A 26223-nucleotide genomic window follows, 5' to 3' on the forward strand; every position below is an offset into this window, starting at 1 on the left:
GCGAGGAAGGGGAGTGTCAAGGCTAACAAACGGGCTTTTGACACATTTGTGATTGTGGTGACATACGCCCTGTGGAAACAAAGGAATGCTCGAGTTTTCAATAGAAGGAGCCAACAGAGAACCCCGATTGAATTGGTAGACGCGATTCTTCGTGAGCTGCATGAGTAGATTGAGGCCGGAGTTGGAGGAGTTGGGTTGTCACGTTTCGTGAGAGAGTAGGCTTAGGATCTTAGGTGTGGGTTGTAACCGGGTGTTGCCGAGAATGGATATGTACATCCATTCGTAAGGCATCTCTTGTAAATCTATTCTCTATAAAAAATATGGTACGCTTTTGGCGTACTTAAAAAATCTTTCAAAATTATAAACCCCGCACGAGGCCAGCGCGGCGCGCGGCGAGACGCGGAAAAGGAACAACCAAACAGCGCAGAGCAGAGCAGAGGGAGGGAGCAGGGAGCAGTAGAGCTGTAGAGGCGCGGAGAGAGAGAGAGAGAGAGACGGGAGCATGGAGGCGGCGGCGGCGGCGAAGACGAGCGTCGTGTGCGTGACCGGCGCAGGAGGGTTCGTCGCCTCGTGGCTCGTCAAGCTCCTCCTCTCCAACTCCAAGGCCCACTACTCCGTCCGCGGCACCGTGCGCGATCCCGGTAAGAGCGCGCCCCGGCCTTCCTTCCCCGTCGCTCCCATTTTTATTTCCTTGGCTTGCCCTCGACCGCTCTGATCCTTGGCTTGCCCTCGACCGCTCGACGATCAGATCGGTAGATGGTTGCTGTTCATACGAAATGCGGCGAAGCAGGCCAGCCGAGCCGACCATACGTGGTTGTTGGAACTTGGAAGTCAGCTGAAGCATTTTGCCATTTTAAGATCTTAAAGTTTGATCCTCTGGCAATTTCTGTCTTTAATCTGTTCTCACGGAGCAAAACTTGGAACGAATCACAAGAGTTAGAAGATCCTACATTCGTAATTCTGAAAACTTGAAGAAGTTGAGCATACTTGTTATTCGTGGTTTGGCAGCTCTGGCTAAGCTTCCATTTTCTCAAACGAAACGGAACTTTTTTTTTTGCTGCAGGTGATGCCAAGAATGCTCATCTCAAGGTGCTAGAAGGTGCTGAAGAAAGGTTGCAGCTGGTCAAGGCTGACCTTTTGGACTACGACAGTGTAGCGGCGGCGATTGCCGGCTGTGAGGGCGTCTTCCATGTCGCCTGCCCTGTCCCCTCCGGCCGATCAACCGACCCAGAGGTGAATTCTCAAGAACATGCATCTCATAATTTGTGTGATTCTGAGGCGAATATGAACATACAACTGTTGAACACAGTGGGTTAGTAGAATGCAGTCTTTCAGCATAAGTAGCTCTACTTGACCTTAGACAGAAATATTCTCAACGATGTTGCCCAAAGATCCCCTAGAAGGACGATCTCTGACTGGCAGGAGACATTCTGAATGTATACTCCATAAGGTGTGAGATCTGCAACATTGTTATGGTAGCAGTCTAGCAGACATAGTTATCTGGTTTGAGGCTCACCTTACTTTTTCCTGTACCAGTGCCATCATCTACATGTAACCACATAGTTAATTTCTAGAAACAAGTATCTATTCTAATGCTGTATTCGTTGCTGCTTTGTAGACAGAGATCATAGCTCCTGCTGTAACAGGCACACTGAATGTACTGAAGGCCTGCCACGAGGCAAAAGTTAAGCGAGTAGTCATGGTGTCTTCCGGTGCTGCAGTGGTCGCTAATCCTAACTGGCCCAAGGGCAAAGCCTTTGATGAAGAGAGCTGGTCAGACGAGGACCACTGCAGAAAGAATGGGGTAAGGCAACACCTGTATGGCTGTATGATTGTTTAGCCTATGTGATCTACTTCCTCCGTCTCAAAATAAGTGACTCAACTTTGCACTAACTTTGTACTAAAGTTAATGCAAAGTTGAGTCACTTATTTTGGGATGGAGAGAGTATTATATTACATAGACTCCTAATTTTTGGGCTAAATGTTTCACTTGGAATGTATAGGATTAAGAGTTGATTTTAAGGTTCACATTTACCACTTTGTTTAGATCAAAGGGTGGGTAAACCACCCTAGTTCCAAGCTCTAACTTCGATCTGAGAGAAACCACTAAGCTCAATGTAGACCGCAAGCGTTTAGCTGCGAAAACACTGCAAAAATCCCGTTACACTCACATGCCTCTGCAACACCACAGCCCAGTATTAGAACAAATGTCCGGAATGAATCTTATCTAATGAGTCACTTGCTCACTGGCCTTGATCCTCCCTAGATCTGTATCTTTTAGCAAGATTCAGTCCACCTTGTGCTGATCATCAGAGTCTAGAGCCCGTTTGAACACTTACTGTCTTTTCTGGTTAAATATTTCGTTGATGGAATTCCTTTTTATGTCTTGATGAGTTCACCCTGTTCTTTGTCTTGATGGGACACCATTGATCTGAGCAATGTATACATGTCTCATCAGCAGCTCACGATTTGAAATGGATCCTTGCACTTACCTCTTACTAACAAAACTTATGCCCAAGAAGGTTCAAAAGTTACAAAGCAAACCGGCTAAAATAAGAAAGAAAAAAAAACAAGTTCTAGGATAACCATGACCTACAAACTAATCAACTAGGAAGAAGGCCCAAAAGAAAAGCAAAACAGAGCAAAACCCTGCTGGTAGTTGCCGTTGACTGAAAATTTAGTTTTGACTCATAGATTGGTTCTAACTTAGATATTGGCTTTGACTCAAAACAGGTCAAATTTTGGTTTTGACTTGAAGTCGCTTTTTATTCATGCATGCTGTTTCTATGTTTTGCTCTGTTTTCAAAGAGACGGAATTTGCTGAACCATGGTTCAGCTCGTCCATATCTCTAGACCACACAAGAGAGGATTTTCCAAAGGGGAAGCATGGTCAATAGTTGGCTTTCAGCTTTAGGTTAATGCAATTTTTTTAGGAAGGTTAATGCAAAATTATTCCGCTAACCACACAAGATACTGCTCGTGTCTTGTTATTCTTATAAAAGTTATTCCTTTTTCTGTTTCACCCATTCAAAACAAACATGTGTTGTTATTTGGCAGGATTGGTATTACCTTTCCAAAACACTAGCGGAGCGCGAGGCTTTTGCTTATGCAGCAAAAACTGGGTTGGACATTGTAACTATTTGCCCATCATTGGTAATTGGACCCTTGATACAGTCTAGAGTAAATTCGAGCAGTAAAGTTCTCCTTAATTATTTGAAAGGTGGGTGTGTTATGTTGTTATTCTAGTCTTCTCTTTGTTTTCATTATATAAAATTATGGACATCAAAAAGGATCTCTGCACTTGGTTGCACGTTTCTAACTGAACAAAAGATACTGTACTATTTAATCGCAAAAAAAAAACCTGCATATCATTGAAACGAAGGCTGTTCACCAAACTAGTTTAGGGTTATAGTTCTGTTTCTGTAACACTAAAATACTTATCATTTTGCAGGAGAACATGATACTGTAGAAAATAAAAGCAGGGATATAGTGGATGTTCGTGATGTTGCCGATGCTATTCTTCTGGCATATGAGAATCCAGAGATGTCCGGACGGTACATATGTAATTCACCTGCAATAAGAGTCTCTGATATGATAAATATACTGGAGACTTTATATCCAACCTACATATATCCCAAAAGGTAAGCGCCTTTTCTCAGGAGGAAACTTTTCTTGTATCTTACCTGTGTTATAGCTATTTTAGTTCTGCATATCATGAGCAAGTTACCATTGCCTAAAATGCAAGGATGAATAACCTTCATTTCACTTTGAAAATATACTAGAATTGAGCGCACATTTGTCTTTCCTGGGATAAGCATGTTCCTACATCGCTTGGAAGTACTTGAATGGGGACTGACAAATTGAATAAATCCTAGTAGATATTCACATTCCTAGAATTCCATACCAGTGAGCATGTAGTTTGTGACATGGACTGTAAAATTTAATGAACCAAGGTTGCTTCACCATATCACCAAATGCTGCTCAATGTGTGTCCTTCACCCCTGCTTTTCCATGCTTAACTCGGATGAAACTTATTTTTCTCTCCAAATTTCTATGTAGCATTACGGAAGTGGAAGACAATCTTATTTATAGTTCAGAGAAACTTCAGAAGCTAGGGTGGACCTTCAGGCCTGTAGAGAAGACCCTCGGAGACAGTGTCGAATCCTACAAAGCTTCTGGCATCCTGAACTGAGCATCCAATTGGGACAAGCCTGGCTGTTGATCCTCGCAAATTATTTCTGATTCATGTAAGCAGTGAAACAAAATAAGTTGGTGAGTGGTGACGCAGTCATGAAGAGAATCATGTTAGCACCAAAAACAAATAATAAGTACTTGAGAATTTCTTTTGGGAGTTTGGAAATCCTTCAAGCAAAGTAGTAGATTGCTGCACTGTCCTGATGTTTCTATGAGTGCCTTGTTGCACATTATGCTCAGTTGATCAACTGCTGGTAAGTATCAGACATCCTGAGCTTTTTGGAACTTGCTACATTTTTATTATTCAGACATCTCGGCACGCTCCAAGAGCACCAAGTGATTGTGTGTTGTTTGGGCGGAGGATGCCCTACAAAGTTAAAAATGTGCCCTAGATACGCCCCTGTCATTAGTTATCCTGTGTTCACTGTTCGCGTCTAACCTGCATAAAAAATGACAATGTGAAGACAGTTTTTTCTTTCCAAACTAGTGATGATAGCTTTGACAAAAGTATATAGCGAATGCATTAAGATTGAATGCATGTGTGAGAATCCAACAATGGCATTAACCGAACACCTAATGATCTTACAATGTCAACTTACAATCTTTAACACTTAATAAACGACAATCCGGCCAGGCAGTGACATGGCCATGTGTAATTGAGGGCAACCTAAAAAATTGTCTATTAACTAGTCCCTCCGTCCGGAAATAAGTGACGCTGTTTTAGTTCAAATTTGAAATTTGAACTAAACAGCGCCCACTTATTTCTCTACTCGTTCACTTCACACTGGGGGCATATCTTAACACAGGAACCTGCAAGTTGGCGCCTGCTGGCTTCATCAGATGCAGAGGTGTAGTCCTCATGGTTAGCCACCTTATGTGAATTCAATAAGCCATAACAGAAAGTGATGTCACGCACGTCGAGGGAAGCGGCCATTAAGGCAAACGATGAATTTTAATCCCCAGATAAGCACCGTTGGCAACGGCACTGGAAACCAAATCCTTCAGTGAGAATCTTCTGCCTGGCGTTCACATCCATGCTTGTATCAATGTAGCAGATGCGCAGCTCTTCACCTATGACAGATGCAAAAGAGCAGAATTAAGATATTTAGTACCCATCAGTCTTTTTTTGCTTTTAACTGTTGTCAAGAGAACAAATGCTAGATAGGTACTGCTACACCTATCTATACCTTCGTCAATATCACGAAGGGTCTTCAATTTAGCGTCTGCGTTTTCCAGCCAAACTATGTGAGTATTCGGATCTGCAAGTTGACAGGAAAAGAATATGAATATTTGGATTTGAATTTGAAAAGAAAGGGAAGTGATACCCAAGCAAGTAGAAAAATCGCTGCTTATAGGATGAAATTACATCCATTGTTGTGTGTCACCATTATACTAGCAATCTTCTTTCTGATGCATCAATGGAAGACAATTCATCTTCTTTCGAATGTAAAACAATATAGGCACTTCATCATCGAGTGAAACGACAGCAAACAAATGCTACATTAGTGGGTATAACTTGGAGTTGCATAGTACTGAAATATTATTGAAAACTCAGACAGCACAATCAACATTTACTATGCCACAACAAGACAGCAACAAGTTCTATGTCACAAGGAAATGCAGCAGTTAAATCCTTGCTTTCAAATAAGAACTTTAGAAGTCATAATGAGAGCCATTATGATAAATATTAATCTCCCTTTTCCCGTTAACAGGAGCATGTGAAGAGCCATACCACAGTCATGGTTGTAGAACGAGGGGAGCATATATACAGCATTGCCAACTGATGCATCGCATGTTACCGAGGCTACTGCTGAGGATAGAAGATCCTCATATGAACTTGCAACCAATTCAATACGGAATGCATTTACACGTATTCTTGCAAGTATATTGATGTACCATTGTTTGGTCAAAACTAATACTGTCAAAGAAACTTAACCGTGAAAATGAGGTTGTAATAAGTCCAGGAAAACCAAATGATAAAGGAGGTGAAAGGATACAAGTTGTGAGTTCTTCCTGAAAGCCTGCCTTCCTAAAAGTGGACTTCAACAATTCGAACTCCTCTTCCATCTATTATATTCCAATTATACATGTCAGGACCAACCGCACAACAACATAGGGAAGGAAACATGTGAATGCCATGACATTCTTTTTTCTGAGATGATAAGAGTTACGGCTGCGAAGATGAACATATGGAGCATAAGAAAAATTAACTCCATTCTCACTTTCTCAGTAAAAAAAAAAACTAGCTCAACAGCTTGCAAAAAAGGCTAGTACCTCAATAAGTGTACCCTGGTGCAATTGGGCTGGCTGAAGAATGTCAAGACAATCTGCACCAACATCTCCTGATATAACCATGCAAGCTAGCCGCCTGACCATGTATGGGTACTTCAGACCACGTGAACTTCAGAGCACACAAGAATAAAAACAGATAAGCCAAGATGCTACACTGACAATCGAATGTCTAGCAAAACGGCAATACCGTACCAATAAGAAAACAAGTGTAACTGATAACATTATTAAAGAGAAGTCATGAGATGCACATCTACATCAAGATGAAATGCAGTAACCAACATACCTACAGTGGTCATCTAACAAAGACCAATCCACCTTCTTCTGAATGCCATGGAATCCCTGAACAGGATGAAACCATGCATCTTAGCCGATTAAAAGAGACAGTAATTTTGCTCTTCCGAAAGACGGGAATTAGCAATGGTATTTTTTTATCCGTCTGACAGTAGAAGGGAATTAGCAATTAGAATAAAGTTAAGAGGTCATGGCCAATCATAATCTCTTTATTAAGAATATAATGTGAAGACTAGAGTCAATGCTCACAGAAGAACAAGGTAGCATACACTGTCCTTACTGGAACTGTACAAATGAATAAGACGAGACCACTAAAACCTACTGAATCTGCAGGAGGAATAGTGCAAAGGCATCCTCACCTCGGCATGCTCCCGGCACGCGTCGCTGCAGAAGTAGCAGTCCCCTCTGGAGTCGTCGCCCTTCCCCGCTTTCCTCTTGAGGCAGCGGTAGCACACCTGAGGAGACCAATCCGATATACAGTTCACTCCATTCGTAGCGAATATGAAGCCCTGGTTGGGGGGAGGGGGGGCAAGTGGAGGGGCGCTCACCTCGTGGAAGAGAGAGCGGGAAGGGTGGGTGACGAGAGGCTGCGCCGAGTGGAGGACCTCGCCAGTGGCGATGGGGCGAGTAGCGAAGACTCCGCGGCCGGCGGAGTCCGTCAAGGCTACGCGGACCGGCGGTGGGCCGCGGGCAGCGGCGACTGCCGCCGCGGTGGAGAGGAGGCGGCGGCGGACGAGGGACATTCAGGAATGCAGCCAGAGAGGAGATCTCACCCGTTCCGTTGATCTTTTTTTCTTTTAGTTTAAGGCGATCCTTAGTTTTGTTTTTCGAACGCACTGCAAATAAATACCGACATACACTCACCCCTATCCAGCCTATCATCTTAAATTGACGAAGTCACGATAGACGATTTCGTACTCAGCATGAACTAGGGCTGTAAACGAGTCGAGATCAAGCGAGTTGGCTTAGACTCAGCTCAACTCATACTAAAATTCGAGTGAGCTTAAAATAGGTGAAGCTCAAGGTCGAGCTGCAGACAGTGGCTGGTGCTTAGCTTGTAACAATCTTGAGTCAATCTTGAGCTAGTTTCGAGCTAAATAAGTGTGACGCCCCCGATTTGACCGTACACTAATCATGCACGCAAATGTGTACGACCAAGACCAGGGACTCACGGGAAGATATCACAACACAACTCTAAAACATAAATAAGTCATACAAGCATCATAATACAAGCCAGGGGCCTCGAGGGCTCGAATACAAGTGCTCGATCATAGACGAGTCAGCGGAAGCAACAATATCTGAGTACAGACATAAGTTAAACAAGTTTTGCCTTAAGAAGGCTAGCACAAAAGTAGCAATGATCGAAGAGGCAAGGCCTCCTGCCTGGGACCTCCTAACTACTCCTGGTCGTCGTCAGCGGCCTGCACGTAGTAGTAGGCACCTCCAGTGCCGTGGGAGTCGTCGTCGACGGTGGCGTCTGGCTCCTGGACTCCAACATCTGGTTGCGACAACCAGATAGAAAGGAAAGGGGGAAAAAGAGGGAGAGAAGCAACCGTGAGTACTCATCCAAAGTACTCGCAAGCAAGGAGCTACACTACATATGCATGGGTATATGTGTAAAGGGGCATATCAGTGGACTGAACTGCAGAATGCCAGAATTAAAAGGGGGATAGCTAGTCCTGTCGAAGACTACGCTTCTGGTCATCTCCATCTTGCAGCATATAGAAGAGAATAGAGTGAAGTCCTCCAAGTAGCATCGCATAGCATAATCCTACCCGGCAATCCCCTCCTCGTCTCCCTGTTAGAGAGCGATCACCGGGTTGTATCTGGCACTTGGAAGGGTGTATTTTATTCAGTATCCAGTTCTAGTTGTCATAAGGTCAAGGTACAACTCCGGGTCGTCCTTTTACCGAGGAACACGGCTATTCGAATAGATAAACTTCCCTGCAGGGGTGCACCACATAACCCAACACGCTCGATCCCATTTGGCCGGACACACTTTCCTGGGTCATGCCCGGCCTCGTAAGATCAACGCGTCGCAGCCCCACCTAGGCTCAACAGAGAGGTCAGCACGCCGGTCTAAACCTATGCGCGCAGGGGTCTGGGCCCATCGCCCTAAGCACACCTGCACGTTGCGAACGCGGCCGCGAGCAGACCTAGCAACCCACACGATCACGGCGGTTACGTCAAAGCGGTCCAACACGGCGCGCGCCACTCAGTCGCTGACGTCAAAAGAGCTTCGGCTGATACCACGACGTCGGGATACCCATAACTACTCCCACGTAGATGGTTAGTGCGTATAGACCAAATGGCCAGACTCAGATCAAATACCAAGATCTCGTTAAGCGTGTTAAGTATTCGCGAACGCCGACCAGGGCCAGGCCCACCTCTCACCTAGGCGGTCTCAACCTGCCCTGTCGCTTCGCCACAAAGATCCACTTGCGGGTACTCCTACGAGCTGACCCGACTTTAGTCATCTCAGGTGTCATGTATATAATATATAAGTATATGCCCGTGTCCACCGCCCAGGTGATCACGGCCCGATAGTATAGCACAGCAGACGGACAAGAATGTAGGGCCACTGATGGAAAACTAGCATCCTATACTAAGCAGTAGGGTAGCAGGTAAGGGAAACAACTGTAGCAACAATGACAGGCTATGCAACAGAATAGGATTAACCGAAAGCAGTAACATGCTACACTACTCTAATGCAAGCAGTATAGAGGAGAGTAGGCGATATCTGGTGATCAAGGGGGGGGGCTTGCCTGGTTGCTCTGGCAAGTAGGAGGGGTCGTCGACTCCGTAGTCGAACTGGGCAGCAGCAGTGTCGGTCTCGTAGTCTACCGGAGAGAAGAGGGGGAAGAAACAGTAAATACAATGCAAACATAAGCATGACGATGCGTGACATGACAGTGAGCGGTGCTAGGGGTGTCCTAACGCGACAGTAGGTGGTACCGGTGAAGGGGGGAACATCCGGGAAAGTATTCCCGATGTTTTGCGTTTTCGGACAGAAGGACCGGAGGGGGAAAGTTGCGAGTTCGATAGGTTAGGGAGGTGTGGTGGACGCACGGACTGCGTATCCGGATTCGTCTCGTCGTTCTGAGCAACTTTCATATAGAAAACATTTTCATCCGAGTTACGGTTTAAAAGATATGAATTTTCAAAGTTTATTTGAATTTCTGGAATTATTTAATTAACAGAAAAAGGGATATGACGTCAGCATGACGTATGAGTGACGTCAGCGGTCAACAGTCCGGGTTGACTGGTCAAACTGACAAGGGGGACCCACCTGTCATAGACAGTGGGTTAACAGAGGATTAAACTAATTAGTTTTTAGTTAATTAACTACTGGGCCCACCTGTCAGTGAGAGATTAATTAAACTAATTATTTTTATTTATAAAACATTTTCTTTTTTAATTTCTGCGGCGGGGCCCGCATGTCAGTGACTGGGCCTGCCCAGTCAGCAGTTGACTGGGTCAACCCAGTCAACTGGGGCCCGTGGGGGCCACTGGCAGTGACCCAGGGGGTGGCCCCAGGTGTGCCACGTCGGCGGCCGGCGCCGGCGCAACTCCGGCGACCAAAACCGCGGCGGTCCCTCGCCGGAGTTGGCCGGAATTGCGCTACGGGGCTCGGGGAGGAACGGGGCTAGGCCCATTCGAAAGAACTCGCAGCGCCGCATCCAGGGGTGGCCGGGGCTTCGCCGGACTCGGCCGGAATCGGCGCCGGCGAGCGGCGGAGGCGGCGGCGCGCACGGGTGCCCGACGGAAACAGGGCTACGGCAGGCGGTCGAGCAAGCGGAGGGGCTGGGGAGCTTCTACGTGCGGTGGGGAGCGCTGTGAGCTTGAGCCCGTGACCATTTGGTCACCGGAGACCCGCCGGCGGCGAGCTCCGCGGCGCGGCGTTCGGGCGCGCGTGGGGGAAAAGCTAGGGAGCGTGGGCGAGCTAGCGGAGTGGGGGAGGAGGTAGAGGAGCTCACCACGTGGCGCAAGAAAGGCCCGTGGGTGCTTAGGAGCAGCAGGTCGGCGCCGGGGAAGAAGGGGGGTCGCCGGCGTCCGAGGTTGAAGGCGAGCTCGGGGAGGCCGTTGCGGTGGCTCCGAGCTTCGACGGAGAGGCGGAGGGGGTGTAGTCGAGGGCGGCGACGTCGTACGACACAACGGGGTGGCGAGTGGGGCACGGTGGCCGCGAGAACGACGAGAACGGCGGCGAGCGTGTCGGGCGTGGGGAAGAGGGGGGGCGGCGCGGATCCGGGGGAGGGAAGGGGGAGGCGCGGGGGTGAGTGGGAGAGAGGCCCGAGGAGGCGGGGGAGCTGGCGACCTTATCCCCTCCGGCGTCGGTGCCGGCGAGGGGGTCGGGCGGCAGCGCGCCCCTGTTCCGACCCGGTCGGGGGAACAGGGAAGGGGCGAGGGAGGAGGTGGGCTGGGCCGGGGGCGCGGGGGTGCGGCCCAGTTTGGGCCGGGGGGGAGGGGGGGTTCGGTGCAGATGGGCCACGGGTCCAGTGGGGGGGAAGGCCTGCTCCCCTTTTTTTTTCTCTGACTGTTTCTGTTTTCTGTTTTCTTTTTATTTGTTTATTTCCTTTTCTGTTTTATTTCATTTAAAGTATTTAGGCATTTTATAAATAGGAGTTTTCTCCACCATAATTGCCAGTGTATTATTTAGCACCCACAGAACATTTTTGTTTGAGTTTTGAAAACTTTTATTTTTCACTTTAATTATATTTAAAGTTTGAACTAGGAGTTTGACAGGGGTGTGGTTCAAATGTGATCAAGCCCTGTTTAGCAACATGATTAGCTTAATCACAGGGGGTTACTGTAGCATGATTCTCAGGGTGTTACAATAAGATAATTTTAAAATTATTTTAAGGTAAAATTTAAAGTAAAATAGGTCACAACAAGAAAATCACTATGAAATTTGATTTATTCTTTTTCAACTAAAGAAGAGATTGTGGATAGAAGACAACGAAGGTGCGTCTGCTTTCAAATTTTGACAAAAAATCAAGATATTGAACACATGGTTAGCCAAGTGTCATATTGAGGCTAAATTTTCTCCACACTTAATTTCCATGTTTGTTAGTAGGTAAAATGAAGAAACAAATCAGGTAAAATGAAGAAAAAAATCATACAAAAATATATATGGCAGTTATTATCCCAATTCTTCGTAATAGACATGAAGATTATTTAATATACTTATATGATATGTAGCTATCGAGCTAATATCGAGCGAGCCAATGCTGGCTCAAGATCGGCCCGTTTCTTGATTGAGCTACATAAAGTGCTCGCACTCACCTCATTTTTTTTCGAGTCGAGCTAAAATATGAGTTGATCTCGAGCGGCTCATGAGCCTCGAGCTTTTCTTGCAGCCCTAACAGAAATGTCTTCTCCCACTAAACGTACACCGCCTGAAGGTACGACCATCAAGGTCAAGTTTAAGACTTAAACCCTGATGGAGTAGGAATACAACTGGACTTAATAAGACCTTGTACAATGCAAGATGCTTAGTGCTACCTCTTGAGCATGCGTTGGCTTTTCCTTGAAGAGGAAAGGATGATGCAGCAAAGTAGCGTAAGTATTTCCTTCAGTTTTTAAGAACCAAGGTATCAATCCAGTAGAAGACTACACGCAAGTCGCCTATTACATGCACAAACAATCAAGATAGGTTAGTCTCAAAATTAATATAAAAAGTATATTAAAGCCCATTAAACATCCAAAACAGATAATATAATAGCATGGAACAATAAAAAATTATAGATACATTGGAGACGTATCAAACATCCCCAAGCTTAATTCCTGCTTGTCCTCGAGTAGGTAAATGATAAAAAAAGAATTTTTAATGTGGAATGCTACCTAGCATTATTGTTTTTAATGTGGAATGCTACCTAGCATAATTGTAATGTAATTCTCTTTATTGTGGCATGAATGTTCAGATCCGAAAGATTCAAGATAAAAGTTTAATATTGACATAAAAATAATAATACCTAGCATAATTGTAATGTAATTCTCTTTATTGTGGCATCCCCAAGCTTAGGCTCTTGCGAATACTTGTTCCATAATCCATCAAATCTTTACTCAAAAACTTGAAAACTTCATAACACAAAACTCAAACAGAAAATCTCATGAGCTCCGTTAGTATAAGAAAACAAATCACCACCATAAGGTACTGTAATGAACTCATTATTTATTTATATTGGTGTTAAACCTACTGTATTCCAACTTCGTTCATACCCCCCGATAGTAGCCATAGATTCATCAAAGTAAGCAAACAACACACGAAAAACAGAACCTGACAAAAACAGAACAATCTGTAGTAATCTGTATCAAACATATACTTTTGTAACTCCAAAAATTCTGAAATAAATTGGTGGACGTGAGGAATTTCTCTATTAATAATATGCAAAAAGAATCAACCTAAAAACACTCTCCAGTAAAAACTGGCAGCTAATCTCGTGAGCGCTAAAGTTTCTGTCTTTTGCAGCAAGATCATCAAGACTTCACCCAAGTCTTCCCAAAGGTTCTACTTGGCACAAACACTAATTAAAAACATAAAACCACATCTAAACAGAAGGTAGATGAAATATTTATTACTAAACAGAAACAAAAATAAAATTGGGTTGCCTCCCAACAAGCGTTATCGTTAGACGCCCCTAGCTAGGCATAAAGATAGAATAGATCTAGGTATTGTCATCCTTGATATGCAATCCATAAGTGGCTCTCATAATAGATTCATAAGGTAATTTAATTTTCTTCCTAGGAAAGTGTTCCATGCATTTCCTTAATGGAAATTGGAATCTAATATTTCCTTCTTTCATATCAATAATTGCACCAATCGTTCTAAGGAAAGGTCTACCAAGAATAATAGGACATGTAGGATTGCAATCTATATCAAGAACAATGAAATCTAGGGGCACATAATTCCTATTTGCAACAATAAGAACATCATTAACCCTTCCCATAGGTTTCTTAATAGTGTAATCCGCAAGGTGCAAATTTAAAGAACAATAATCAAATTCACGGAAACCTAACACATCACACAAAGTTTTTGAAATCGTGAAAACACTAGCACCCAAATCACATAAAGCATAGCATTCATGATTTTTAATTTTAATTTTAATAGTAGGTTCCCACTCATCATGAAGTTTTCTAGGAATAGAAACTTCTAATTCAAGTTTTTCTTCATAAGATTGCATTAAAGCATCAACGATGTGTTTGGTAAAAGATTTATTTTGAGCATAAGCATGAGGAGAATTTAACATGGATTGCAACAAGGAAATACAATCTATCAAAGAACAATTATCATAATTAAATTCCTTGAAATCCAAAATAGTGGGTTCATTGCTATGTAAAGTTTTGACCTCTTCAATCCCACTTCTACCAATTTTCGCATCAAGATCTAAAAACTCCGAATCATTGGGACACCTTTTAACTAAAGTTGACTCATCTCGAGTCCCATCTTTATCAAGATTCATATTGGAAAACAAAGATTTAATAGGAGACACATCAATCACTTTTAGATCTTCATCATTATTGTCATGGAAACTAGAAGAATACGCTTTTACAAAGCAATCTTTTCTAGCACGCATCCTAGCGGTTCTTTCTTTGCACTCATCAATGGAAATTGTCATAGATTTGAGAGACTCATTGATATCATGCTTAGGTGGAATAGATCTAAGTTTCAAAGAATCAACATCAAGTGAAATTCTATCCACGTTCCTAGCCAACTCATCAATCTTAGGCAATTTTTCTTAAAGCAAAGCATTGAAATTCTTTTGCGAAATCATAAATTATTTAACACTAGTCTCAAAATCAGAGGGCATATTATTAATATTTCCATAAGAATTGTTGTAGGAATTACCATAATTATTAGAGGAATTACTAGGGAACGGCCTAGAATTAAAGTTTCCTCTATACGCGTTATTACCAAAGTTGTTCCTACCAACAAAATTCACATCCATAGCTTCATTATTATTCTCAATCAAAGTGGACAAAGGCATATCATTAGGATCAGAAGAAACACTCTTATTAGCAAACAATTTCACAAGTTCATCCATCTTTCCACTCAAAACATTAATCTCTTCAATAGCATGAACTTTTTTACTAGTGGATCTTTCAGTGTGCCATTGAGAATAATTAACCATAATATTATCTAGGAGTTTAGTAGCTTCTCCTAAAGTGATTTCGATAAAAGTGCCTCCCGCGGGTGAATCTAAAAGATTTCTAGAAGCAAAATTCAATCCGGCATAAAATTTTTGTATAATCATCCATAAATTCAAACCATGTGTAGGGCAATTACGTATCATTAATTTCATCCTCTCCCAAGCTTGTGCAACATGCTCATGATCAAGTTGCTTAAAATTCATAATATCGTTTCTAAGAGAGATAATCTTAGCGGGAGGAAAATACTTAGAGATAAAAGCATCTTTGCACTTATTCCACGAATCAATACTATTTTAGGCAAAGAAGAGAACCAAGTTTTAGCACGATCTCTAAGCGAAAACGGAAATAGCTTGAATTTAACAATATCATTATCCACATCTTTCTTGTTTTGCATATCACACAAATCAACGAAGTTGTTCAAATGGGTAGCGGCATCTTCACTATGAAGGCCAGAAAACTGATCTTTCATAACAAGATTCAACAAAGCGGTATTAATTTCACAAGATTCAGCATCGGTAGTAGGAGCAATCGGAGTGCTAATAAAATCATTATTGTTGGTATTGGAAAAGTCACACAATTTAGTATTATCTTGAGCCATCATGACAAACAATCACTCCAACACACAAGCAAACAAGAAGCAAGCGAAAAGAGACGGACGGAAAAAGGGCGAATAAAACGTCAAAGGTGAAGTGGGGGAGAGGAAAACAAGAGGCAATGGCAAATAATGTAATGCGAGGGATAAGAGTTTGTGATGGGTACTTGGTATGTCTTGACTTGGCGTAGATCTCCCCGGCAACGGCGCTAGAAATGGCTAGTTGACGGGAGATCAAATCTTGAATTGACTTGGCACAAATCCCCCGGCAACGGCGCCAGAAATCCTTCTTGCTACCTCTTGAGCATGTGTTGGTTTTCCCTTGAAGAGGAAAGGGTGATGCAACAAAGTAGCGTAAGTATCTCTACTCTTATAAAAAAACCGAGTTGGTGATGATGGTGTGTCTGCCATCTTGCAATATAGACCGTCCGATCTATATCTGACGGATAGAAAGCAAACTATGACAATTTTGCAAAAGGATACCCTCACCTCTCTCGTTCATCCTTATCTCCCATAACTTCATTGTTGAGTAATTAAAAAAGGAAGCCTCTGGAACAATCTGGCATGGTGGCCGCTGCCGGCATCGTCCATCCCCATGCCTCTGCTAAGTCCGACCACCAATCACCACCGCGCTCCACTCCTCCTCACCTTATCTCTCATCTATCTCGATATATCATTTTTTCGATGAAATTCTCGAGATATCATTAGTTTTTACACATGGGATTACTCCTACATGGGTCAATCACAACAGGTGTTTTGTAAAAAAAAATGCATCTTGATGTTCCGCGCAATGCACGAGCATCTTGCTAGTTTCTCTCAGTTTTTGAGAACCAAGGTATCAATCCAGTAGGAGACTACACGCAAGTCGCCTAGTACCTGCACAAACAATCAAGAACCTTGCAACCAACGCGATAAAGTGGTTGTCAATCCCTTCACGGCCACTTGCAAAAGTGAGATCTGATAAAGATAATAAGATAAATATTTTTGGTATTTTTGTTTTATAGATTGGAAAGTAAAGATTGCAAAATAAATAGTAAACTAGAATTGTAGATTGGAAACTTATATGAGGTAAAGTAGACCCGGGGGCCATAGGTTTCACTAGTGGTTTCTCTCAAGATAGCATATATTACGGTGGGTGAACAAATTACTGCCGAGTAATTGATAGAAAAGTGCATAGTTATGAAAATATCTAGGCATGATCATGTATATAGGCATCACGTCCGCGACAAGTAGACCGAAACGATTCTGCATCTACTACTATTACTCCACACATCGACCGCTATCCAGCATGCATCTAGAGTATTAAGTTCATAAGAACGGAGTAACACATTAGGTAAGATGACATGATGTAGAGGGATAAACTCAAGCAATATGATATAAACCCCATCTTTTTATCCTCGATGGCAACAATACAATACGTGTCAGTTCCCTTTCTGTCACTCGGATCGAGCACCGCAAGATCGAACCCAAAGCTAAGCACTTCTCCCATTGCAAGAAAGATCAATCTAGTAGGCCAAACTAAACCGATAATTCGAAGAGACTTGCAAAAATATTAAATCATGCATATAAGAATTCAGAGAAGAATCAAATATTGTTCATAGATAATCTTGATCATAAACCCACAATTCATCAGATCTTGACAAACACACCGCAAAAAGAATTACATCGAATGGATCTCCAAGAAAATCGAGGAGAACTTTGTATTGAGATCCAAAGAGAGAGAAGAAGCCATCTAGCTAATAACTATGGACCCGAAGGTCTGTGGTAAACTACTCACACATCATCGGAGAGGCTATGGTGTTGATGTAGAAGCCCTTCGTGATCGAATCCCCCTCCGGCAGATCGCCTGAAAAGGCCCCAAGATGGGATCTCACGGGTACAGAAGGTTGCGGCGGTGGAAAAGTGATTTCGTGGCTCCCCTGGATGTTTTCAGGGTATAAGAGTATATATAGGCGAAAGAAGTAGGTCAGTGGAGCTACGAGGGGCCCACGAGGGTGGGGGGCGCGCCTACCCCCCTGGGCGCGCCCTCCTCCTCGTGGCTGCCTCGTTGCTTCCTTGACTTCCACTCCAAGTCTCCTGGGTTGCGTTTGTTCCAAGAAAGATCCTTGCGAAGATTTCGTTCCGTTTGATATTCCTTTTCTGCGAAACACTGAAATAGGCAAAAAAACAGCAATTTGCATTGGGCCTTTGGTTAATAGGTTAGTCCCAAAAATAATATAAAAAGGTATATTAAAGCCCATTAAACATCCAAAACAGATAATATAATAGCATGGAACAATAAAAAATTATAGATACGTTGGAGACGTATCAAGCATCCCCAAGCTTAATTCCTGCTCGTCCTCGAGTAGGTAAATGATAAAAAAAAGAACTTTTGACGTGGAATGCTACCTAGCATAATTTTAATGTAATTCTATTTATTGTGGCATGAATGTTCAGATCCAAAATATTCAAGATAAAAGTTTAATATTGACATAAAAATTTATAATACTTCAAGCATACTAACCAATCAATTATGTCTTATCAAAATAACATAGCCAAAGAAAGCTCATCCCTACAAAATCATATAGTTTGGCCATGCTTCATTTCGTCACACAAAAATGCTCTCATCATGCACAACCCTGATGACAAGCCAAGCAATTGTTGCATACTTTAGTATTCTCAAACTTTTTCAACTTTCACGAAATACATGAGCGTGAGCCATGGACATAGCACTATGGGTGGAATAGAATATGATGATGGGGGTTGTGTGGAGAAGAAAAAAAAGGAGAAAGTCTCACATTGACGCGGCTAATCAACGGGCTATGGAGATGCCCATCAATTGATGTCAATGCGAGGAGTAGGGATTGCCATGCAACGGATGCACTAGAGCTATAAATGTATGAAAGCTCAACAAAAGAAACTAAGTGGGTGTGCATCCAACTTGCTTGCTCACGAAGACCTAGGGCATTTGAGGAAGCCAATTGTTGGAATATACAAGCCAAGTTCTATAATGAAAAATTCCCACTAGTATATGAAAGTGACAAAATAAGAGGCTCTCTATCATGAAGATCATGGTGCTACTTTGAAGCACAAATGTGGAAAAAGGATAGTAGCATTGTCCCTTCTATCTTTTTTTGGGCCTTCCTTTTTTATCTGGCCTTTCTTTTTTTAGACGGGACAATGCTCTAATAATGATAATCATCACACTTCTATTTATTTACAACTCAATACTAGAACAAGATATAACTCTATATGACTGCCTCCGGTGGTGTACCGAGATGGGCAATGAATCAAGAGTGACATGTATGAAAAATTATGCATGGTGGCCTTGCCACAAATACGATGTCAACTACATGATCATGCAAAGCAATATGACAATGATGAAGCATGCCATAATAAACAGAACGGTGGAAAGTTGCATGGCAATATATCTCGGAATGGCTATGGAAATGCCATAATAGGTAGGTATGGTGGCTGTTTTGAGGAAGATATAAGGAGGCTTATGTGTGATAGAGCGTATCGTATCACGGGGTTTGGATGCACCGGCGAAGTTTGCACCCACTCTTGAGGTGAGAAAGGGCAATGCACGGTACCGAAGAGGCTAGCAATGATGGAAGGGTGAGAGTGCGTATAATCCATGGACTCAACATTAGTCATAATGAACTCACATACTTATTGCAAAAATCTACAAGTCATCGAAACCAAGCACTACACGCATGCTCCTAGGGGGATAGATTGGTAGGAAAAGACCATCGCTCGTCCCCGACCGCCACTCATAAGGAAAGCAATCAAAGAACACCTCATGCTTCAAATTTGTCACACAACGTTTACCATACGTGCATGCTACGGGACTTGCAAAACTCAACATAAGTATTTCTCAATTCCACAATTACTCAACTAGCACGACTCTAATGTTACCATCTTCATATCTCAAAACAATCATCAAGTATCAAACTTCTCATAGTATTCAATGCACTCTATCTGGAAGTTTTTATTATACCCATCTTGGATGCCTATCATATTAGGACTAATTTTATAACCAAAGCAAATTACCATGCTGTTCTAATAGACTCTCAAAATAATATAAGTGAATCATGAGAGATCAATTATTCCTATAAAATAAACCACCACCGTGCTCTAAAAAGATATAAGTGAAGCACTAGAGCAAAATTAACTAGCTCAAAAGATATAAGTGAAGCACATAGAGTATTATGATAAATTCCGATACATGTGTGTCTCTCCAAAAGGTGTGTACAGAAAGGATGATTGTGGTAAACTAAAAAGCAAAGACTCAAATCATACAAGATGCTCCAAGCAAAACACATATCATGTGGTGAATAAAAATATAGCCTCAAGTAAAGTTACCGATGGACGAAGACGAAAGAGGGGATGCCTTCCGGGGGTGCCTTGGGTAAATGATGAACTCATTCTTTATTTATATTGATGTTAAACCTACTGTATTCCAACTTCTCTATGGTTCATACCCCCCGATACTAGCCATAGATTCATCAAAGTAAGCAAACAACACACGAAAAACAGAACCTGTCAAAAACAAAACAGTCTGTAGTAATCCGTATCAAACGTATACTTCTGTAAATCCAAAAATTCTGAAATAAATTGGTGGACGCGAGGAATTTGTCTATTAAGCATATGCAAAAGAATCAACCTAAAAGCACTCTCCAGTAAAAATGGCAGCTAATCTCGTGAGCGCTAAAGTTTATGTTTTTTACAGCAAGATCATCAAGACTTCACCCAAGTCTTCCCAAAGGTTCTACTTGGCACAAACACTAATTAAAAACATAAAACCACATCTAAACAGAAGCTAGATGAAATATGTATTACTAAACAGAAACAAAAAACAAGAAATAAAAATAAAATTGGGTTGCCTCCCAACAAGCGCTATCGTTTAACGCCCCTAGCTAGGCATAAAGATAGAATAGATCTAGGTATTGTCATTCTTGGTATGCAATCCATAAATGGCTGTCATAATAGATTCATAAGGTAATTTAATTTTCTTCCTACGAAAGTGTTCCATGCCTTTCCTTAATGGAAATTGGAATCTAATATTTCCTTCTTTCATATCAATAATTGCACCAATCGTTCTAAGGAAAGGTCTACCAAGAATAATAGGACATGTAGGATTGCAATCTATATCAAGAACAATGAAATCTACGGGCACATAATTCCTATTTGCAACAATAATAACATCATTAATCCTTCCCATAGGTTTCTTAATGGTGTAATCCGCAAGGTGCAAATTTAAAAAACAATCATCAAATTCACGAAAACCTAACACATCACACAAAGTTTTTGAAATCGTGGAAACACTAGCACCCAAATCACATAAAGCATAGCATTCATGATTTTTAATTTTAATTTTAATAGTAGGTTCCCACTCATCATGAAGTTTTCTAGGAATAGAAACTTCTAATTCAAGTTTTTCTTCATAAGATTGCATTAAAGCATCAACGATGTGTTTGGTAAAAGATTTATTTTGAGCATAAGCATGAGGAGAATTTAACACGGATTGCAACAAGGAAATACAATCTATCAAAGAACAATTATCATAATTAAATTCCTTCAAATCCAAAATAGTGGGTTCATTGCTATGTGAAGTTTTGACCTCTTCAATCCCACTTTTACCAATTTTCGCATCAAGATCTAAAAACTCCGAATCATTGGGACACCTTTTAACTAAAGTTGACTCATCTACAGTCCCATCTTTATCAAGATTCATATTGGAAAACAAAGATTTAATAGGAGACACATTAATCACTTTTAGATCTTCATCATTATTGTCATGGAAACTAGAAAAATACGCTTTTACAAAGCAATCTTTTTTAGCACGCATCCTAGCGGTTCTTTCTTTGCACTCATCAATGGAAATTGTCATAGATTTGAGAGACTCATTGATATCATTCTTCGGTGAAATAGATCTAAGTTTCAAAGAATCAAAATCAAGAGAAATTATATCCATGTTCCTAGCCAACTCATCAATCTTAGGCAATTTTTTCTTCAAGCAAAGCATTGAAATTCTTTTGCGAAATCATAAATTCTTTAACACTAGTCTCAAAATCAGAGGGCATTTTATTAAAATTTTCATAAGAGTTGTTGTAGGAATTACCATAATTATTACAGGAATTATTAGGGAATGGCCTAGAAATAAAGTTTCCTCTATACGCGTTATTACCAAAGTTGTTCCTACCAACAAAATTCACATCCATAGCTTCATTATTATTCTCAATCAAAGTGGAAAAAGGCATATCATTAGGATCAGAAGAAACACTCTTATTTGCAAATAATTTCATAAGTTCATCCATCTTTCCACTCAAAACACTAATCTCTTTAATAGCATGAACCTTTTTACTAGTGGATCTTTCGGTGTGCCATTGAGAATAATTAACCATAATATTATCTAGGAGTTTAGTAGCTTCTTCTAAAGTGATTTCCATAAAAGTGCCTCCCGCGGCCGAATCTAAAAGATTTCTAGAAGCAAAATTCAATCCGGCATAAATTTTTTGTATAATCATCAATAAATTCAAACCATGTGTAGGACAATTACATATCATTAATTTCATCCTCTCCCAAGCTTGTGCAACATGCTCATGATCAAGTTGCTTAAAATTCATAATATCATTTCTAAGAGAGATAATCTTAGCGGGAGGAAAATACTTAGAGATAAAAGTATCTTTGCACTTATTCCACGAATCAATACTATTTTAGGCAAAGAAGAGAACCAAGTTTTAGCACGATCTCTAAGCGAAAACGGAAATAGCTTGAATTTAACAATATAATTATCCACATCTTTCTTCTTTTGCATATCACACAAATCAATGAAGTTGTTCAGATGGGTAGCAGCATCTTCACTAGGAAGGCCAGAAAACTGATCTTTCATAACAAGATTCAACAAAGCGGTATTAATTTCACAAGATTCAGCATCGGTAGTAGGAGCAAAGCGGTATTAATTTTGTATAAAACGGCAAAGGTGAAGTGGGGGAGAGGAAAACAAGAGGCAAATGGCAAATAATGTAATGCGAGGGATAAGAGTTTGTGATGGGTACTTGGTATGTCTTGACTTGGCGTAGATCTCCCCGGCAACGGCGCCAGAAATGGCTAGTTGACGGGAGATCAAATCTTGACTTGACTTGGCGCAAATCCCCCGGCAACGGCGCCAGAAATCCTTCTTGCTACCTCTTGAGCATGCGTTGGTTTTCCCTTGAAGAGGAAAGGGTGATGCAGCAAAGTAGCGTAAGTATTTCCCTCATTTTTGAGAACTAAGGTATCAATTGTGTGTGACGCCCCCGATTTGACCGTACACTAATCATGCACGCAAATGTGTACGACCAAGATCAGGGACTCACGGGAAGATATCACAACACAACTCTAAAACATAAATAAGTCATACAAGCATCATAATACAAGCCAGGGGCCTCGAGGGCTCGAATACAAGTGCTCGATCACAGACGAGTCAGCGGAAGCAACAATATCTGAGTACAGACATAAGTTAAACAAGTTTGCCTTAAGAAGGCTAGCACAAAAGTAGCAACGATCAAAAAGGCAAGGCCTCCTGCCCGGGACCTCCTAACTACTCCTCGAAGCCGAACTCCATGTAGAATCATCCTCGGGATCTCTAGCTCCTGGACTCCAGCATCTGGTTGCGACAATCAGGTATAGAAAGGGGAAAAGAGGGGGAAAAGCAACCGTGAGTACTCATCCAAAGTACTCACAAGCAAGGAGCTACACTACATATGCATGGGTATATGTGTAAGGGGCATATCAGTGGACTGAACTGCAGAATGCCAGAATAAGAGGGGGATAGCTAGTCCTGTCGAAGACTACGCTTCAGGCCACCTCCATCTTGCAGCATGTAGAAGAGAGTAGATTGTAGTCCTCCAAGTAGCAGCGCATAGCATAATCCTATCCGGCGATCCCCTCCTCGTCGCCCTGTTAGAGAGCGATCACCGGGTTGTATCTGGCACTTGGAAGGGTGTATTTTATTCAGTATCCAGTTCTAGTTTTCATAAGGTCAAGGTACAACTCCGGGTCGTCCTTTTACCGAGGGACACGGCTATTCGAATAGATAAACTTCCCTGCAGGGGTGCACCACATAACCCAACACGCTCGATCCCATTTGGCCGGACACACTTTCCTGGGTCATGCCCGGCCTCGTAAGATCAACACGTCGCAGCCCCACCTAGGCTCAACAGAGAGGTCAGCACGCCGGTCTAAACCTATGCGCGCAGGGGTCTGGGCCCATCGCCCTATGCACACCTGCACGTTGCGTACGTGGCCGGAAGCAGACCTAGCCCCCTTAATACAAGCGCGAGCTTACGGTCCAATGCGGCGCGCGCCACTCAGTTGCTGACGTCAAAAGAGCTTCGGCTGATACCACGACGTCGGGATACCCATAACTACTCCCACGTAGATGGTTAGTGTGTATAGACCAAATGGCCAGACTCAGATCAAATACCAAGATCTCGTTAAGCATGTTAAGTAACCGCGAACGCCGACCAGGGCCAGGCCCACCTCTCACCTAGGCGGTCTCAACCTACCCTGTCGCTCCGCCACAAAATAACAGTCGGGGGCCGTCAGGAACCCAGGCCCACCTCTACCGGGATGGAGCCACCTGTCCTTTCAGCCCCCTCATCAGAATCACTTGCGGGTACTCAACGAGCCGACCCGACTTTAGTCACCACATGTGTCATGTATATAAAGTATATAGTATATACCCGTGATCACCTCCCGAAGCGATCACGGCCCAGTAGTATAGCATGGCAGACGGACAAGAGTGTAGGGCCACTGATGGAACACTAGCATCCTATACTAAGCAGTAGGATAGCAGGTAAGGGTAACAACTGTAGTAACAATGACAGGCTATGCATCAGGATAGGGTTAACGGAAAGCAGTAACATGCTACACTACTCTAATGCAAGCAGTATAGAGAAGAATAGGCGATATCTGGTGATCAAGGGGGGGGCTTGCCTGGTTGCTCTGGCAAGTAGGAGGGGTCGTCGACTCCGTAGTCGAACTGGGCAGCAGCAGTGTCGGTCTCGTAGTCTACCGGAGAGAAGAGGGGGGAAGAAACAGTAAATACAATGCAAACATAAGCATGACGATGCGTGACATGACAATGAGCGGTGTTAGGTGTGTCCTAACGCGACAGTAGGGGGTACCGGTGAAGGGGGGGGACATCCGGGAGGTATTCCCGATGTTTCGCGTTTTCGGACAGTCGGACCGGAGGGGGAAAGTTGCTAGTTTGATAGGTTAGGGAGGTGTGGTGGATGAACGGACTGCGTATTTGGATTCGTCTCGTCGATCTGAGCAACTTTCATATAGAAAACATTTTCATCCGAGTTACGGTTTAAAAGATATGAATTTTCAAAGTTTATTTGAATTTCTGGAATTATTTATATTAAGCAAAAAGGAATTATGACGTCAGCATGAGGCAATGCTGACGTCAGCAGGTCAACAGGTCGGCTGACCAGTCAAACCAGACAGGTGGGTCCAGTGGGACCCACATGTCAGTCTCTGTTATTCTAATACTAATTTAAACTAAACTAACAATCTAATTAGAGGGGTGGGCCCCATATGTCAGTGAGTGATTAGTTAATTTAATTATTTTTATTTATAAAACATTTTTCTTTTTCTTTTCTTTTTTTAATTTTGTGGCGGGGCCCGCATGTCAGTGACTGGGTCTGCCCAGTCAGCAGTTGACTGGGTCAACCCAGTCAACTGGGGCCCGTGGGGGCCACTGGCAGGGGCACTGGGGTGGCCCCAGGCCAGCCACGTCGGCGGCCGGCGCCGGAACGGCTCCGGCGAGCCAAACGCGGCGGCGCGGCTCGGGAGGGGGTGCGGGTTTGCGCTACGGTGGGTTTGCGGGGGCGTGGCTAGGCGCGTTCGACGCGGCTCGGCGTCGCGCGTCCAACTGCGGTGGTCGGAGGGGCTGGGGGGCATCTATGGACGGTGGGGAGTGCAACGGGCTTGAGCCCGTGACCAAAAGGTCACCGGAGACCCGCCGGCGGCGAGCTCCGCGGCGCGGCGTTCGGGCGCGCGTGGGGGAGCAGCTACGGAGCGCGGGCGAGCTAACGGAGAGGGGGAGGAGAAGGAGAGGCTCACTGCGAGGCTGTAGGGGGACGGCAGCGTGCTCGGGGAGGCTCGAGGCGGCGAAACGGGGCGGCGATCGTCGGCGGTCGAAGGTTGAAGACGAGCTCGTTGCGGCCGGTGCAGTGGCTCCAAGCTCCAACGGAGAGGCGGAGGTGACGTAGTCGAGGGCGGCGACGGCGTACGACACGGCGAGGTGGCGATTGGGGCACGGTGGCCGCGAGTTCGACGGTGAACGGCGGCGAGCGCGCTCCGGCAGAGAGGAACGAAGGGGAGTGGGAGGTGGATCTGGCGGGGGGAGGCGCAGAGGCCGAGGGACGAGCGGGGGCGAGTGGGAGAGAGGCCCGAGGAGGCGGGGGAGCTGGCGCCCTTATCCTCCCCGTCGCCGGCGAGGGGGTGCGGCGGGGACGGCCACTGTTCGACCCCGGTCGGGGGAACAGGGAAGGGGGCGAGGGGGAGAGTGGGCTGGGCCGGGGGTCGGGGGGGGGGGGGGGTGGCGGCCCAGTTTGGGCCGGGGGTTCGGTCCAGATGGGCCACGGGTCCAGTGGGGGGGGGAAGGGCTTCTCCTTTTTCTTTTTCTGCTCTGTTTGTTCTGTTTTCTGTTTTCTTTTTATTTGTTTATTTAT

At 43.6% G+C, this 26223-nt stretch overlaps 2 protein-coding genes across 12 annotated transcripts; one reads left to right on the forward strand and one right to left on the reverse strand.

Moving 5' to 3' along the window:
* The first annotated feature begins 373 nt into the window (after window positions 1-373).
* Window positions 374-6106, forward strand: LOC109736526 (cinnamoyl-CoA reductase 1). Of its 2 annotated transcripts, XR_012189425.1 has the most exons (7): window positions 375-641; window positions 1064-1233; window positions 1619-1804; window positions 3058-3220; window positions 3452-3641; window positions 4060-4448; window positions 5907-6106. XR_012189425.1 is itself a non-coding variant. In XM_073504946.1 (6 exons), the coding sequence occupies exons 1-6, from the start codon at window positions 503-505 to the stop codon at window positions 4190-4192; spliced, it is 981 nt and encodes a 326-aa protein (XP_073361047.1). In that variant the 5' UTR covers window positions 374-502; the 3' UTR covers window positions 4193-4360. The 2 variants fall into 2 exon arrangements, 1 of the variants encoding a protein (XP_073361047.1); XM_073504946.1 differs by lacking the exon at window positions 5907-6106 and having other exon boundaries at window positions 374-641; window positions 4060-4360.
* Window positions 3342-7603, reverse strand: LOC109736528 (histone-lysine N-methyltransferase ATXR4). Of its 10 annotated transcripts, none has more exons than XR_012189432.1 (11): window positions 7326-7603; window positions 7137-7232; window positions 6770-6825; window positions 6469-6562; window positions 6192-6261; window positions 5927-6106; window positions 5382-5453; window positions 5111-5265; window positions 4333-4633; window positions 4123-4238; window positions 3342-3571 (listed from the first exon to the last, which is right to left on the reverse strand). XR_012189432.1 is itself a non-coding variant. In XM_073504947.1 (9 exons), exons 1-8 carry the CDS (start codon window positions 7518-7520, stop codon window positions 5147-5149), a joined length of 882 nt encoding a protein of 293 aa, XP_073361048.1. In that variant the 5' UTR covers window positions 7521-7603; the 3' UTR covers window positions 3342-4633; window positions 5111-5146. The 10 variants fall into 10 exon arrangements, 3 of the variants coding, with proteins under 3 accessions (XP_073361048.1, XP_020151329.1, XP_073361049.1); XR_012189429.1 differs by adding an exon at window positions 3905-4001 and having other exon boundaries at window positions 4123-4633; window positions 6469-6595; window positions 7326-7602; XR_012189431.1 differs by lacking the exon at window positions 3342-3571 and adding an exon at window positions 3761-4001 and having other exon boundaries at window positions 6469-6595; window positions 7326-7602.
* Between the last annotated feature and the right edge of the window lie 18620 nt (window positions 7604-26223).

This window comes from Aegilops tauschii, chromosome 7, assembly GCF_002575655.3.
Source record: "Aegilops tauschii subsp. strangulata cultivar AL8/78 chromosome 7, Aet v6.0, whole genome shotgun sequence".
Taxonomy (NCBI): Eukaryota; Viridiplantae; Streptophyta; class Magnoliopsida; order Poales; family Poaceae; genus Aegilops; species Aegilops tauschii.